At 38.6% G+C, this 16,753-nt stretch overlaps 3 protein-coding genes across 3 annotated transcripts in view; 1 reads left to right on the top strand and 2 right to left on the bottom strand.

Moving 5' to 3' along the window:
• Positions 1-16,753, top strand: part of LOC137641694 (serine-rich adhesin for platelets-like) — a 289,845-nt gene that overhangs the window by 144,663 nt on the left and 128,429 nt on the right. The window lies entirely within an intron of this gene.
• Positions 2,967-3,350, bottom strand: LOC137641305 (uncharacterized). The gene has a single exon (XM_068373733.1). It carries the CDS (start codon positions 3,348-3,350, stop codon positions 2,967-2,969), a length of 384 nt encoding a protein of 127 aa, XP_068229834.1.
• Positions 3,678-16,753, bottom strand: part of LOC137641304 (titin homolog) — a 46,576-nt gene continuing 33,500 nt past the window's right edge. The window contains exon 4 of the mRNA XM_068373732.1: positions 3,678-8,431. Coding sequence (XP_068229833.1) covers positions 8,406-8,431 — 26 coding nt within the window. The 3' untranslated portion in view covers positions 3,678-8,405. The remainder of the gene's footprint in view (positions 8,432-16,753) is intronic.

The raw sequence follows: 16,753 nt of genomic DNA, 5'->3' as shown, positions 1-16,753 counted from the left end.
TGCTGACCGTAGCTAAAGAGTCTCTTCTACCCTTAATAAAATCAAAGCAGCTACTAAGCAATTAGTATAGTAACCCCTTGGGTAAAGAAGAATTGTTTGGTAATATCAGTGTTGTCAGGTGTATGAGGACAGAGGAGAATATGAAAAGAATAGGCCAGACTATTTGTTGCGTGTGTGTAGGCAAAGGGAAAATGAACCGTAACCACAGAGAAGGATACAATGTAGTACTGTCTGGCCAGTCAAGACCCCTTAACTCTCTAGCGGTAGTATCTCAACGGGTGGCTGGTGCCCAGGCCAACCTACAACCTATACAAGTTCTAGAAAGAAAGACAAAAACCAATTGGATGACAAATGAAATTTTTGTTCACATTAAACTGTGGCAGATATCAAATTCGACATATCCCGAAGAGGAAAGATACCAAGGTATAACTGTACAGCTACTATCATTAATATATGCACTGTACATTGTATTTCATATAAATTACTGATAATGAACAACAGAGTATAGTTCAGCGTTGTTAATACACAGACCTTTTTTGAGTAACATTTGATATACAGTATGTAAGGTCATATTTATCAACCAAGATTTTTTACTTGTTTGGTACAGCACTATAATATAATGCTTGACAAGTTTTATCCTTTGTCCCCATTATCTCTGCAACTGGTTATTCTTGTGATTTGGACTTGTGTGGTAAAACAACATAAACCATTTTAGCACTAACAGATTGGCATGGTACCATATTTCCCATCCACTACTCTTTCCCAATTGGGGGCTCCCTAGAGGAATGGCAGTATCCTTGAAGAATGTCAGGACAGAGTCTTGGGTGATGAAAGTTTTTCTAGGCTAACCATGCTCTTCTACCAATCTAGTGTGTATCCTACTGGGACTCGTTCACATTCAATGCTGAGTAGGACGTATGTATGTAGATGACGAGGAAACAGCAATAGAGGAGGTCACTAAGTGTTCTAAAGATGGTACTTTGTGATTCTAAAGGTCTAAGGAGGTTGAGGACTGCAGGTAGATTCAGTAGCCTTACTGCCTGGTGAGACAGCTTACAATTAATGGGTTTGTGTATGAAAAGTCAGTTTTGTACTAAAAACAAAAAATTTCTCATTTTCTACAGGGGCAGTCCTCTTGCAGCCAACACCAAAGCACATACTTGGGATATCAGGGCATGAATTAAAATGAGAGATTTGTTTGTTGTACATGAACAAAATTCGAGTAAAGTCATGTTTTATCATCCTCATTTTAAAAGGAGCAATAACTACGAACCAGTCTTTGAGGCCTTGAAGCACATTTCTCACCTGCACTGTCAAAAAGACAGCGGACCATGACAAATTCAGGATTAAAGGAATTACAGTGAAAGACATCAAACAGTTACCAAACAATTTAAGCAATTACAAAATATTTCCAATACAAGAATAATTCTTTTAATATTTGACTTATCAATAAAATGACATCACAGGTGTTTTGTATGAATACAAATTAATGAAAAAAAAAATATTGCTAATACAATAATTGTAAATAGAGGCATATGGATGGTGATGATTAAATGAAGTAATAAGACATTAATCTTTGAATCACCAGATTAAGTAAAAATTTCCTATGATCACACTTCATGCAAATGTAGACTTATCTACATTTTAACACTAACATCACTGAAAATATTTACAAAAGATGAAAAGGAACAACAACGTTAACAAAAGTTGGTTTTCAAATCAAGACAATACAACTCTAGGAATATATAAATGTCTCGATTTCCCAACAAATGCTGTGTTAAAATACCATATAAACACATTTATAAAGTATAGTGGAATTACAGTATACTTACACTCACTTATACATTATAATTTCACCCAATGTTTATACAGTATAGTACAATTATAATTTCACCCCATGCTTATACAGAGCAATTATAATTTCACCCCACACTTATACAGTATAACTATAATTTCACCCCACACTTATACAGTATATAATTATAATTTCACTCCACACTTATAGTGAAGTGTGATTATAGTTTCATTCCATGCTTATACAGTATAATTATAATTTCACGCCTGGATTTGAAAATAGAATAGAGATATAATAGCAACTTAAGTTTTCAGAAACAATAATGAAAACATTTTTAAAAGGACATCTCAAACTCGGGTATTACTTTTTCATTTAAAACACAAGATATTTGCCACGATTCTAAATGAAAATATATCTCTTGAAAACATTCAACAATCACTTTCAATGTAATTTGGAAATGAAGCTGGTAAAAGAAAATGCAATTTAGTATAAAAGTAGAATCGATAAAAAGATACCTATGAAGTCGTTGTACCTAGAGGTCTCACCAATTTTCATATTAACAGACTTCAACCTTCTGAACTTTTTCAAAAATTGAAGGAGACTGAATGAGAATTCTTTTCTCTAATGGTAAAACCAAAAAAGGAACTGTTACTATTATCGTTCCTCCACAAGATAATCTGCTACTCTTAGTATAGATGGGCTCATTTGATAGCCATACACACATGGTATGTGTACAGTATAAGGTCACGGTATGCCAAATTTTTAGCACTTTGAATACCTTAAGAACTGTGCATTAATTCTAAAATTCTAAATTGTTTGTTTCTATATTTGATGGGCTAACAAGTCTCTTCCACATTCAGTCTTTGATTTGAAATTCAGTACAAAGTTTAATGATAAAATACGATAATTCTTGCAGTGCTTGCCAGAGTGAAAGTGTATGACTTATTGTGATGCTTTAAAATTCCAACTACAGTACAATATCTATATTACTTGACACAATGGTAAGAGCAATTACATGAAACCCTGACCCACACTTTGGAAATGCTATTACACAAAAGTAAAAAAATTTAATTGAGCAAAGTGGTGATAAAAAATAAGGAATTTTAATACAATCTTTTATTCTATAGTTACCTGTTCATATTGGTTTTGTATGGAAGCTGTTTTACTGATATTAACCTCTAGAACTAAAAAATTCCCTATTTTCTTTCTCTTCAAATAGACATTCCCTATGAATGAGACAAATCCTTTGTCTTTTGGCCTCAAAGTCAAAACTACTCCCTACCATTTTGAAGTCAAAACTACTCCCTACCATCTTGAAGTCAAAACTACTCCCTACCATCTTGAAGTCAAAACTACTCCCTACCAACTTGAAGTCAAAACTACTCCCTACCATCTTGACGTCAAAACTACTCCCTACCATCTTGAAGTCAAAACTACTCCCTACCATCTTGAAGTCAAAACTACTCCCTACCATCTTGAAGTCAAAACTACTCCCTACCATCTTGAAGTCAAAACTACTCCCTACCATCTTGAAGTCAAAACTACTCCCTACCATCTTGGCACTATAAGTCAGTGGGGAGGACAGCGGCGGCGTATATGAAGAGCAGGGGAGTATGAAAAAAACCTTATTAAAATTGTATATTTTTATGAATTTCCCGATGTTCATATTGCCGACTCTCACTCACAGATGGAAGTGGGTTATCAGTGAAGGAAAGAAGCAAGTCATTTATAGTTAACATTACAGACACTCGCATAGTCTAGATTATTGGTAATAAACCATCTCAAAACATATTTTGAAATACGGTACCCAAGATTAGTTTTTTATTATATAACCACAACACCAAATAGCAAGGTTTGAATTTTTTCAACTAAGAAAAATAAAATTAATTATATAACCACAACACCAAATAACTAAGTTTGAATTGTTTTAACTAAGAAAAATAAAATTAATTAAAGCCCAAAATACTAGACCAAATTCCCAGCGTCCACCATAAGACCTTCAGCCCAAAAATCCTGATAAACAAATAAGGACTCTTAAGATGTTTAACAAAAATGATTCTTGTACATAATTAATCTACCACCAAAAGCCTTTCCGATGAAAGAATACTGCCGAAATTAAGGGATGTAATTGTACTTCCAATACCATAAACCCTGATCTTCTAGCCTTTTATTAGACTTACGTTGATTCTCTGTGAGCTTCCGTGTCCAAACTTTTAACAAGAGAATATACTGCTTACTTGGACAGAGAATTGGAATTCTAATCCCCTATAAAAATTTAGGAACAATGCCTCTAATGGTAGTAATTTTGTCCAAATTACTGTACACTGAAAGGCTCTTACCAGACAAAGAATTCTATTTTCTAATGTGGTGAACTCTTATCCTAAAATTATTTTTTGCTATGAAAAGCTTACTGTATATTAGAAGATAGTGTTTGTAGTTTACTTATGAATTTATCCGGTACCAATATCAACATGATAACAATTTCATCCGTGAGATCTTTAATCAAAAGATTTTCCAGAGGTTCGAAATTCAAACCTTCCATGTATTGTAAAACTACATTTAAATCAAAAGAATAGGCCTAACTACTGAAGGTCCGCCAATACTAAAATCTCTAGATACATCAGCTACTATACCTGAAAAGAATAGAATTAATCTCAGATGCTTGAGTAAAGAATTGAGCATGGATCTATATCTCTTAATGGCTGAAATTGAAAGTAAAAATCTAACATTATTCAAACTAGTTACCGTATAGTTGTTGATACATTTCTAGGATCCAGATTTGACCGATCTTGTAACAGTATATCTACCTGGCAAGGTAAGGGATCCAGAATTGGTGAACTAAATACTTCTAGCTTTTTGTTCAGTGATGTAACACGTCTACATTTGCTTGACTTTACAATTTCCAAATTCATAGACATATTGACAGGATGTAGACACCATTCATTTGGAAGAATCTGACTTTTCCTTCTTAACCAACTTGCTAAGCCTTTTTCCAAGAATAGTGAGGGACAAGGGTTAGTCCTCTTAAATTTGTCCATGTTAATAGCACCTCTGATATCAAGTACGGGATTCGTGACTTTGTCCCCGCATTGATTCTGTATGTAGGCCTGTAGTATCATCTAAAAATACCACAATGGTCTTCTCTACCAGCAGTGTTACCTGGTCCTGAAGAGCTTTTAATTTTGGTAGATTTTAGCAACTAATAAGAAGAGTTGTCTTTTGCAGCAACCTTGACATATGTATAAGATTTACTTGTGCTCCATCCTTCTTGCAAACAGAGAAGGGACCAGGATTTTCATTTACAAGCAATCTTCCTGGATTAACCACCTGCAATCACCCCACCAACTTCATCACTGGAACTGAGATTGTGTCCAGATAGATTATTTTTCCAATGTAGATCTAAGATGAAATTGGGAAATCCCCACCTTCAGGAATCCCATCAGAATGAATTACTCCAAAGAAGTCGTTGTCCCTAGGTCTCACTAACTTCCAAACTAACAAAGACTTCAACCTCCTGAACTTATTCAACAATAGAAGAAGACTGAATTAGAATCCTTTTCTCCAATGGTAAAAGAAAAAAAAGAACTATTACTATTATCATTCCCTTTCGAGTTAGAACCAGTTGGGGGCTTTAAATCAATCAAGCCTCCCCAAGGTTTCCAGTAACCTTAGCAACCACACTGGCTGATTCAGAATCCTTTCCAAAGAATCGCTTAAATATAGCAAATCATTTAGATATAAAAGAACTCTTAGCCTCAGAACCCACTAATAAACCTACATTTAAACAATCTGGAGTCAGGGTCAGTTGACTATTCTTAAGTCGACACTAAGACAAATGATCTATGGCTTGATCAAACCATCGATGGTTGCCAGTAACAGCTAGATTATCTTACTACTTTATTAGAGGTGTAATTCTACTGAAGGGAAGAAAACAGGATTTTTTTCAGTTTAAGAGTAAATGTCAAGAAAATCAAGCTTCTGGAGCGAAGGAACATCAGAGCAGGTTCATAAAAATGTCAAGAAAATCAAGCTTCTGGAGTAAAGGAACATCAGAGCAGGTTCATAAAAATGTCAAGAAAATCAAGCTTCTGGAGTAAAGGAACATCAGAGCAGGTTCATAAAAATGTCAAGAAAATCAAGCTTCTGGAGCGAAGGAACATCAGAGCAGGTTCATAAAAATGTCAAGAAAATCAAGCTTCTGGAGTAAAGGAACATCAGAGCAGGTTCATAAAAATGTCAAGAAAATCAAGCTTCTGGAGTAAAGGAACATCAGAGCAGGTTCATAAAAATGTCAAGAAAATCAAGCTTCTGGAGTTAAGGAACATCAGAGCAGGTTCATAAAAATGTCAAGAAAATCAAGCTTCTGGAGTGAAGGAACATCAGAGCAGGTTCATAAAAATAATTTGCCATTACTTCAATACCTTATGGTATTTGTAATTAATTATTTAAAGAATGGATTTACGAGTAAAATCTATTAATTCTTTGTAAACTAAAAGTACTTTCCATGCAGGTGCAATCCAATGGACAGGTGTTACAACAAAACCCACGCAAGGGGTGCGACAAGTTACCGCACAACTCGGGCAATAGGAGTGACTTCAATCCTTTTACTGGAATAAAGACATTTTGATCTGATGGCTGAAAATGATTCAAGTAAGAGTATGAGAATCTGCTCCTTAGCCTTCAACAGTTTATCTTCTTAAAAACCGCCCTACTCTCAAATGGAATAAAAAATTATTAAAATACTTTCAATATATGTAATAGACACTTAAGTCCAACAAAACCTCTTGTCCTTAGCACTTTCCTATTTCTTAAATGCTTTCCATTATACTATAAAAAAGCAAAGATTAAAATATTTTCTACAACCAGCAATTATTAAAACTTTGTATTTCTTGCCATTCAATGCAGGATTCATTAATACTTAGCTAACAATATACATGCAAGGTCAAAACTGCATACACAAATCATATTGTTATTTTTATTTAGCTTAAATAAAAAAAAGAAACCTGAATAATGTACTATCAAATTAAGTAACACAACAAAAAATACATCTACCAAAAGTAGCACCACAGGCCTTATTGCATATACAGTAATACAAAAAACTGAATTATAATCACAAAATTTGTTTCCATATTCACCCGATGTTACATATCGCTTTTCTCTGGAAGCTTGGTTTTATCAGTACTTACCCCCTAAAACTGAAAAAAATATCCAATTTTCTTTCTGTTCAAGACTTATGCATCTAGTAAAGGAGGCAAATTACTGGTTAATGTCAAGAATCGAGGCTCAGGCAAGCCACAGAACCTTTGTCTTTTTAGTCTCGAAGTCAAAACTAATCCCCCTCATCTTAACAACACCTCTAGTCAGTTGGGAGGACTGTAGGCATGTATATGAACATCAGGTGATATTAGAAATAAATTCTATTATTAACATTCCAGTTACCGGTAGTTCTAAAAATCACCCCTGACATTCATATTGCTAACTCCCACAATCTGATAGGCCATTTATAGTTTTAAATAATACTGTACAATTCATCAAAATTCTAGATTCCACCAGCAGTTTAAATCATTGGTAACAGCTCATCTAAAAAACACAAACAGTGAAATACGAGACTTCTTCAAGTCTTACTTTTTATATATATACTTCATCAAAACTGGGTATTAACTCATGAAACCCTGAAAAGTTCTCAAATAACTACATGAAATTTTGAGGAAAATAATTTTCTCTAACTATGGAAATTTTTCTGAAAAACTCAAATAAATTCAATAAAAGCGTACGGACGATCCATTCAGTGGGCATGGAACAGATTCTCTACACAAAATACCTGAACTGTCGCCATATTTGTGCGAGTAAACGGACTACTCGCCAAATAATTACATAAAATCGCATTTGAATTTCAAATTCCAGGGAAAAATTACTAGAGGCATAGTCAACTAAGCATTATATCGATTCCATAGGCTAAACTGCTGTGACCTTTAAGAAAATGACAAAGTTGAACGTTTTGTAATATAAAACCTTGTAGCTAATTATCAAAGACTGAAATGCGAGTCTTTAACATTCAACAAAAAGAATAAAATGAGTACAAAACCCAAAAGTTATAATAAATATACAGTATCTGCAGTAATTGTCTGATTACTAGAAACCTACACATCTTATACCGTAAGTTCTTTTCTCTGCATCAGTACTAGGAGGCACCATTTAAAAAACTTCTAATATTGGTGGGTATACACCTACTAATGTACAGTATTATCTCCTAAACCCTAAGCCCATCTTTTGTTCATTTTAAACTATATATTTCCTGTGATTCTTACTTTATCATCATTCAAATTTAATTTAAATCTTCTGCATTAGAATATTACAAATAAAACACTTCAAAATGTAGTGAAATGTCTGTAAAAACATTATTTGCAGCCTATTAACACTTCAAAGATCAGAAAGACTACCTTCCAATTTGTTAGATAACTAGATTTTTCTTCATAATTCTCTAATCTGTTGGACCATAATATCCAGTAGACTTTCATATTTTTCTTCCACGCTGAACCCTTTCCACTAACAATACGGATGAATAGGTAATTTTTCTTGCTTTTCCGGTGTGCTGTATCAACAGCACTTTTCACGAAGAACTTCCAGAACTTTTGGCTGAAAAGAAATTAAGCTTTTAATTACATATTGACATTACCAAAAAAAAAAAAAAAAAAATAAATAGACACCAATTATAAAATTTACATTAACATATTTACAATAAGACATCTTATGGAAATAGTTTTGTCAACAGTTCATTACACAGCAAACTTTCATCACCAGGGTCAACCATTGCTAGGTATATAGCAAAGAAATTATTTTCAACCTCCCCTACATTGTATTCAATGAAAACAAGAAAAATTTATAGGGATAAAAATTATAACCATAATTTGTAAAGCGATGAAATATTAGGTCATATTTATTAGCTATCACCAGAATAATAATCCAATGTTGTCTCTTGCTTTTCCTCTATCATAAGACTAAAGGATGCAGGAGGGAGTGGATCCAGTTATTTATAAATCTCTTACCATAATTTTGAGCAAATCCGCACACAAGAAATGCTACACTGCTGTTTGCCAGCCACAATAGCACTATTATACTTTTCTACGTGTTGCACTTTAATGCCTGAATTCTATGACATAAAAAAAGTATGAAACATGAAAATGGGAATTCCAGCAAGACTATGAAAATGCCCATTAAAATGGAGGCACATTATAATTTTTCTAAAATATAAGGAATAGGAAATTTAAATAAAAATTCTTTGTACAGAATTGGTAGATAAGACTAAAAACTTCCGTTAAATAATCAATTACAGCAGAACTCACTACCTCTATAAGCAAGGAATGGGTTCTATATTCCCCTTACTTACGTGGGAACTTGCAAAAGATAATTGGCATCAATGACCTTCGATGTTAGGATGCCAGAGAACTTCGAATCATTCATTGCAAAAGATAAACCGTAAGTATAAAGTCTGCAGCAGCAGGATTAAGTAATTCATTTGCAACTTTTCATCAATAAATACCTGGTTGAAAATACTTGATCTAGCTCATGATATGACACCTGATAACCCAGAAATTTTACGAAATTAATGGATGACTTTCCCTCATAGTATCTTGATATGCAGCACTATCCAAAGATCATAATCCATACCTTTGGCCCTCACAATAAAGAGAGGTCTGAAAATGTGCAAATGCTTTTTTCCAATTTATATTTCATATGCTCCCTTAGTTGATAATTAAACAAGTTCTAATACTTCCTTTGTTGAATAATTATGATCCTCAGTATGTTTTCAAATTCTTCATCAATTGTATCCAAATGCCTATCAAAATAACCTCTCTTGCAATTCAAAACATTTTTTTTATTTACCCATCAATTCTGGCGAGTCTTCAATGTCCTTCACAACTATCTATCATCTAAGTGACATGTCCTCGATGTGGGCTGTCAATTGCTTTCACCTGGTCCTGTCTCTAGCTCTCTGTATAAATTATCCAGCTGTTACTTACTTATTTACATCTTCCAGTTAGCTGTCCCAAAAACTTTTTCCTTTGCTGGCCTCTTACTCTTGCCCCCTCTATCTTTACCCGAAGGCACAAAAGTTTGATCTTTTCTCTTCTTATCACATGCCTTCACAACTATCAACCTTCAACATGCAACGATTATTTCTGGTCTTCTTCATACATTTATAGCAGATTTAACAAGCCTGTGACTAGTTGCTACTAAGGATGAGGTTGACATCTATTTCTCTTTTGTTGTGGTAAAAAACAAGGCAGGTCTATGTAACTCTCCCAATCTTAAGGATGGGGTTGACATCTATTGCTCTTTTGTTGTGGTAAAAAAACAAGGCAGGTCTATGTAACTCTCCCAATCTTAAGGATGAGGTTGACATCTATTGCTCTTTTGTTGTGGTAAAAAACAAGGCAGGTCTATGTAACTCTCCCAATCTTAAGGATGAGGTTGACATCTATTGCTCTTTTGTTGTGGTAAAAAACAAGGCAGGTCTATGTAACTCTCCCAATCTTAAGGATGAGGTTGACATCTATTGCTCTTTTGTTGTGGTAAAAAACAAGGCAGGTCTATGTAACTCTCCCAATCTTAAGGATGAGGTTGACATCTATTGCTCTTTTGTTGTGGTAAAAAAACAAGGCAGGTCTATGTAACTCTCCCAATCTTAAGGATGAGGTTGACATCTATTGCTCTTTTGTTGTGGTAAAAAAACAAGGCAGGTCTATGTAACTCTCCCAATCTTAAGGATGAGGTTGACATCTATTGCTCTTTTGTTGTGGTAAAAAACAAGGCAGGTCTATGTAACTCTCCCAATCTTAAGGATGAGGTTGACATCTATTGCTCTTTTGTTGTGGTAAAAAACAAGGCAGGTCTATGTAACTCTCCCAATCTTAAGGATGAGGTTGACATCTATTGCTCTTTTGTTGTGGTAAAAAACAAGGCAGGTCCATGTAAGTCTCCCAATCTTAAGGATGAGGTTGACATCTATTGCTCTTTTGTTGTGGTAAAAATCAAAGCAGGTCTATGTAACTCTCCCAATCTTGAGTGTAGGCAGATAAAAATAAAACCTCAATCTTCTCATGTCCATACAACAGTCCCTTCGAATACATGCAAATTGGTTTGAAACCTAGTACAAAACATGCAATTTTTCATTACTATATGGAACCCATATAATACAGTTAAGTATATTTCTATTACTGATATTCCCGTATGGTATTGTTTCTTTTTTTAATTACTGTATAGTACTTTATGAAAAAATAAGGAACAACCATGTTAAGTTAATCTAACAAAGTTTAGGCTTATTGGATCATATAAACAAGGAAAATAATGATATCTAACTCTTCCTTCGCAAGATGATCCGCCATTTCCAGAGGGATATAATTAATATGCACATAATTTTACCCTTGTAAAATAATAAGGATTATCTACCATCCTTCTTGCAGTAAAAATGTTATTTTCCTTAGTAAAATAAATTTTTGAATATACTTACCCGATGATCATATAGCTGTCAGCTCTACTGCCCGACAGAAAAAACCTACGGGCGGAATACGCCAGCGATCGCTATACAGGTGGGGGTGTACATCAACAGCGCCATCTGTCAAGTAGGTACTCAAGTACTCGATGTCAACATAGAACCAATTTTCTCCTCTGTCCACTGGGTCTCTATTGGGGAGGAAGGGTGGGTCCTTTAATTTATGATCATCGGGTAAGTATATTCAAAAATTTATTTTACTAAGGAAAATAACATTTTTCAATATTAAACTTACCCGATGATCATATAGCTGATTCACACCCAGGGGGGTGGGTAGAGACCAGCATTACATGTTGACATTATATGAGCTAAGTATTCCGTATTTCATTTTAGCAGTTATTCAAAATAAAAAGCATAAAATAAATAAGTACCTGGTAAGGAAGACGATTTGAACAATTACTCTGCCTTTTTAAGTACGTCTTCCTTACTGAGCCTCGCGATCCTCATAGGATGCTGAGCGACTCCTAGGAGCTGAAGTATGAAGGGTTGCAACCCATACTAAAGGTCCTCCTCAAAACCTCTAATCTAGGCGCTTCTCAAGAAATGACTTTGACCACCCGCCAAATCAAGTAGGATGCGAAAGGCTTCTTAGCCTTCCGGACAACCCAAAAATATTTCAAGAGAAAGATTAAAAAGGTTCTGGAATTAGGGAATTGTAGTGGTGGAGCCCCCACCACTACTGCACTCGTTGCTACGAATGGTCCCAGAGTGTAGCAGTTCTCGTAAAGAGACTGGACATTCTTAAGATAAAAGACGCGAACACTGATTTGCTTTTCCAATAGGTTGCGTCGAATATACTTTGCAGAGATCTATTTTGTTTAAAGGCCACGGAAGTTGCGACAGCTCTAACTTCGTGTGTCCTTACCTTCAGCCAAGCTTGGTCTTCCTCATTCAGAAGGGAATGAGCTTCTCGTATTAACAGTCTGATAAAATAGGATTAAGAATTCTCTGACATAGGCAAAGATGGATTCTTAACTGAACACCATAAAGCTTCAGACGGGCCTCGTAAAGGTTTTTAAAATAGAACTTAAGAGCTCTTACAGGACATAAGACTCTTTCTAGTTCATTTCCAACCATACGATAAGTTTGGAATATCGAACGATATTGGTCTAGGCCGAGAAGGCAGCTCGTGTTTGGCTAGAAAACCAAGTTGTAGAACATGTAGCCGTTTCGGATGAGAATCCGATTGTTCTTGCTGAAGGCATGAATCTCACTGACTCTTTTAGCTGTGGTTAAGCATATCAGGAAAAGAGTCTTAAAGGTGAGATCTTTCAGGGAGGCTGATTGAAGCGGTTCGAACCTGTCTGACATAAGGAATCTTAGAACCACGTCTAAATTCCAACCAGGTGTAACCAAACGACGCTCCTTCGTGGTCTCAAAAGACTGAAGGAGGTCCTGTAGATCTTTATTGTTGGAAAGATCTAAGCCTCTGTGACGGAAGACTGATGCCAACATGCTTCTGTAACCCTTGATAGTGGGAGCTGAAAGAGATCGTTCTTTCCTCAGATATAAGAGGAAGTCAGCTATTTGAGTTACAGAGGTACTGGTCGAGGATACGGAAACTGACTTGCACCAGTTTCGGAAGATTTCCCACTTCGATTGGTAGACTCTAAGGGTGGATGTTCTCCTTGCTCTAGCAATCGCTCTGGTTGCCTCCTTCGAAAAACCTCTAGTTCTCGAGAGTCTTTCGATAGTCTGAAGGCAGTCAGACGAAGAGCGTGGAGGCCTTGGAGTACCTTCTTTACGCGTGGCAGACGTAGCAGGTCCACCCTTAGGGGAAGTGTTCTGGGAACGTCTACTAGCCATCGAAGTACCTCGGTGAGTTATTCTCTCGCGGGCCAGAGGGAAGCAACTAGCGTCAACTTTGTCCCTTCGTGAGAGGCGAACTTCTGCAGTACCTTGTTGACAATCTAGAACGGAGGGAATGCATATAGATCTAGATGTGACCAATCTAGTAGAAAGGCATCTATATGAACTACTGCTGGGTCCGGGATAGGTGAGCAAAGTATTGGGAGCCTCTTGGTCATCGAGGTTGCAAAGAGATCTATGGTTGGCTGGTCCCAGGTGGCCCAAAGTCTCTTGCATACATCCTTGTGGAGGGTCCAATCTGTTGGAATTATTTGTCCCTTCCTACTGAGACAATCTGCTATGACATTCAAGTTGCCTTGGATGAACCTCGTTACTAGTGAAAAGTCTAGACCTGTTGAACAGGTGAGGAGGTCTCTTGCGAACTCGTACCATGTCAGAGAGTAGGTCCCTCCTTGCTTGGAGATGTACGTCAAAGCAGGGTGTTGTCCGTGTTCACCTCCACCACTTTGCCTTGAAGGAGAGACCTGAAGCTTTTCCAGGTCAGACGTACTGCCAGTAGCTTCTTGCAGTTGAAATGCATTGTCCTTTGACTCGAGTTCCATAATCCCGAGCATTCCCTACCGCCTAATGTCGCACCCCAGCCTACGTCCGATGCGTCCGAGAAGAGAACGTGGTTGGGAGTCTGAACAGTCAGGGGAAGACCCTTTCAAAGGTTGATAAAGTCCTTTCACCAAGTCAGACCAGACTTTATCTTCCGGAAACCGGGATCTAGACCGCTTCTAGCGTCTTGTCCTTTTCCAGTGAAAAGCTAGATGATACAGAAGAGGACGGAGGTGTAGTCTTCCAAGTGACACAAAATGAACCACGGATGACAGTGTCCTAACCAGACTCATCCACAGCCTGACAGGGCAGCGTTCCTTCTACAGCATCTTCTGGATGGATAGCAGGGCTGGGGGTTGATCGTCTTGTTCAGCAATGTCCTCATCAGAGGGTTCCTCATCCGAAACTGATGAGGAAACGGCAACGGAGTGGGCAACGTCTGACTTGCTGAATTCGGTCGCACTGGTGGATGCGTGACGGAGCCGGACACAATATCATGGTACTGCTGCACAGTCTGTGAACTGTCAACCATGGGGACGTGAGGAAGTACAGCGTCAACCCGAAACTGTCTAGACTGTCTGGGTTGTGCAGTCAACCCCCTACCGGGTTGCTGAGGTTGCCGCACTGTGTCACAACAAGTCACCTCTGCTGGTTGTTGAACGTCTTCCTAGTGACACACTGAACGTCCATAACCACCTCCGAGTCGCTTAACGTCAACGTGCGACTGGCAACCCACACTGGGTCGCATCGGTGGAGTAACCACCTCAACTGGCGGACGCGAGTAGGATACCTCAGCGTCAACAGGGCGCACAACCAACCGGTGGGAAGGTTCTTCTCCGTAAAAAAATCCTCTATCAAGGACACAAGCTTGGACTGCATGTCTTGCAACAAAGCCCATTAGGGTCTATGGGAGCAGGTGTGGCAACAGACGGGGTTAGCGACTGAAGCGGAACCATTTACCATCCCTGGAAGCCTTGTTATGCTTTAATTAAAGTCCATAGGAGGCTAAGCAGCTTAAGGCTCCTCTCCAAATGACAGAGTCCTCAAAGGAATATCAGTAGGAGGGAGAACAGCACTTTCTCATCTACAGGAACCATGTCCGAGAAAAGCTAGGTTATCTCAGTGAGGTTCTCACTGGTGCATAAGCAGCAGACCAGAAGGCAACGTTATGTAACTGCTTGATAGTTTGTGAACTGTCAAAAACTGAACTGTCAACCACAACAGGGCGTGAGGACATACAGCACTGGTGCATTAGTAGCAGACCAGAAGGCAAGGTCATGTAACTGCTTGACAGTCTGTGAGCTGGCAACAACCAAAGCTGTGTGGGGAAGCCTCAACTCCTGACTGACTAGTCTGCTGCGGGCGAGTGGCGGTAACCACAGTGGGTTGCGGAGGCTGACACACCGTGTCAAAACACGGCAGCTTGTGGTAGCTCACGCACGGCAACGGAGTGCTCCGTGTGTCTGTGGGAGTCAGCATGCGTCTGGCAGGGTCGACTGCGCATGGGTGGAGGAGCTCTCACAACAAGAGTGTGGGAGCAGGAAGCCATGCTGGGCGCACAACCGTGGCAGGTTGTAGGCAAACGGGTGCATCGTCAACCTTCTCCGCAGTCGGAGTGTGGGAGCAGGCAACAACCAAAGCGGAGTGGTGGTGCGTGGTGGGGACTGCCGTGGGTTGCGGAAACTAACGCATCGCGTCAAAACACGGCAGCTTGACTCCACCTTCCCACTGCTGATGCGGTAGCTCACGCATGTTAACGGAGGGTGCCGCATGTCGGCTAACGTTAACATGCGCCTGGCAGGGTCGATTGCGCATCGGAGGTGGAGCTCTCCGCAGCCGGAGTGAGGGAGCAGGCAGCCTCAGCGTGAGCTGGGCGCACAACCGTGGAAGGTTGTAGGCTAACGGGAGCAGTGTCAACCTTCTCCGCACGAAACTCCTGCATAACCGCAGCTAACTGAGTCTGCATAGACTGCAGTAAAGACCACTTAGGGTCTACAAAAACGGCAACAGACGGAGCTACTGTCCGTTGTGACTGAGGGTCTAAAACAGCTGGTGCGGCAACAGACGGAGTTACTGCCTGTTGCGGTACCACCTTGCCTCTCTTGGGAGGTGTGCAGTCGTCGGATGACTGCAGCGAGTCCGAACTGACCCAGTGGCTACACCTAGGCCGTTGGACTTGCGCGGAAGGGACCGACTTGCACTTAAAAAGCTGCAAGATGTGGTCCATGGTTTCTTACGAGAAACCTCTTCCGCAGACGAGGAATAAATGGGCTCTCTCGTCTTTGTGTGGGTGGGGCGATCTTGGGTAGATACGCCCGAAACCACGGAGGGAAAAACGTCTGTTCGTTGATCAAGGCCTGTGGAACCCATAAGTCGTTCGACATTACTTCTCCCCTGGGCTTGGGAGCTTGTAAGAGGTCCCGGACTAGGTGAACGACTGGCACGAACAGACGAACCCTCGGACGCAACACTGTAACACTTTGCGCATATCACTTTATCACTTTTGATTTTCTGTTTTGCACTTATTTCACTGAAATCGAAACTTTAACTGATTTCTACCTGAAACACGCAATCCTATCCTTCATTAAAAGGTAGTAATTGCGAAAACAGTCTTACAATGCAACAGAAAAACATAAATAAAGATAAAGAATTCAGTGGCTGGAAAAGAGACTAAACACTAGATCAAATAAACTACGTTTACAATCTCTCACCGCACAAAGCCTGGGAACAAGAATAAAACCCTAGAAACGTTTTACCTTCTTCCCCTACAGCGACTAGGGAGGAGAGTAAAAAAAAATGAGAACAACGTTACCCGCTTGAACGAAACGTTTATTCTCCTCTCTCTCCCTCCGTCTCTATCTCTCTCTCTCTTCTCTCTTGATTTCGCACCTGAGAGAAGAGCCCAATTATATATCGTTAAAACATGTTATTTGCTAAAGGAAAAAACTGAAAGGTTTTCCAAATAAAAAGTTCCTTTAATTTAGAATTTAAACCAT

The sequence above is a fragment of the Palaemon carinicauda genome, chromosome 5 (assembly GCF_036898095.1).
Source record: "Palaemon carinicauda isolate YSFRI2023 chromosome 5, ASM3689809v2, whole genome shotgun sequence".
NCBI classification, from domain to species: domain Eukaryota; kingdom Metazoa; phylum Arthropoda; class Malacostraca; order Decapoda; family Palaemonidae; genus Palaemon; species Palaemon carinicauda.
The sequence above is the reverse complement of the archived record's forward strand: the minus strand, read 5'-3'. Positions and strand labels throughout refer to the sequence as shown.

Coding starts and splice junctions, on each gene's coding strand:
- LOC137641305 (XM_068373733.1), bottom strand. CDS start 3,350: ATGGTAGGGAGTAGTTTTGACTTCAAGATGGTAGGGAGTAGTTTTGAC.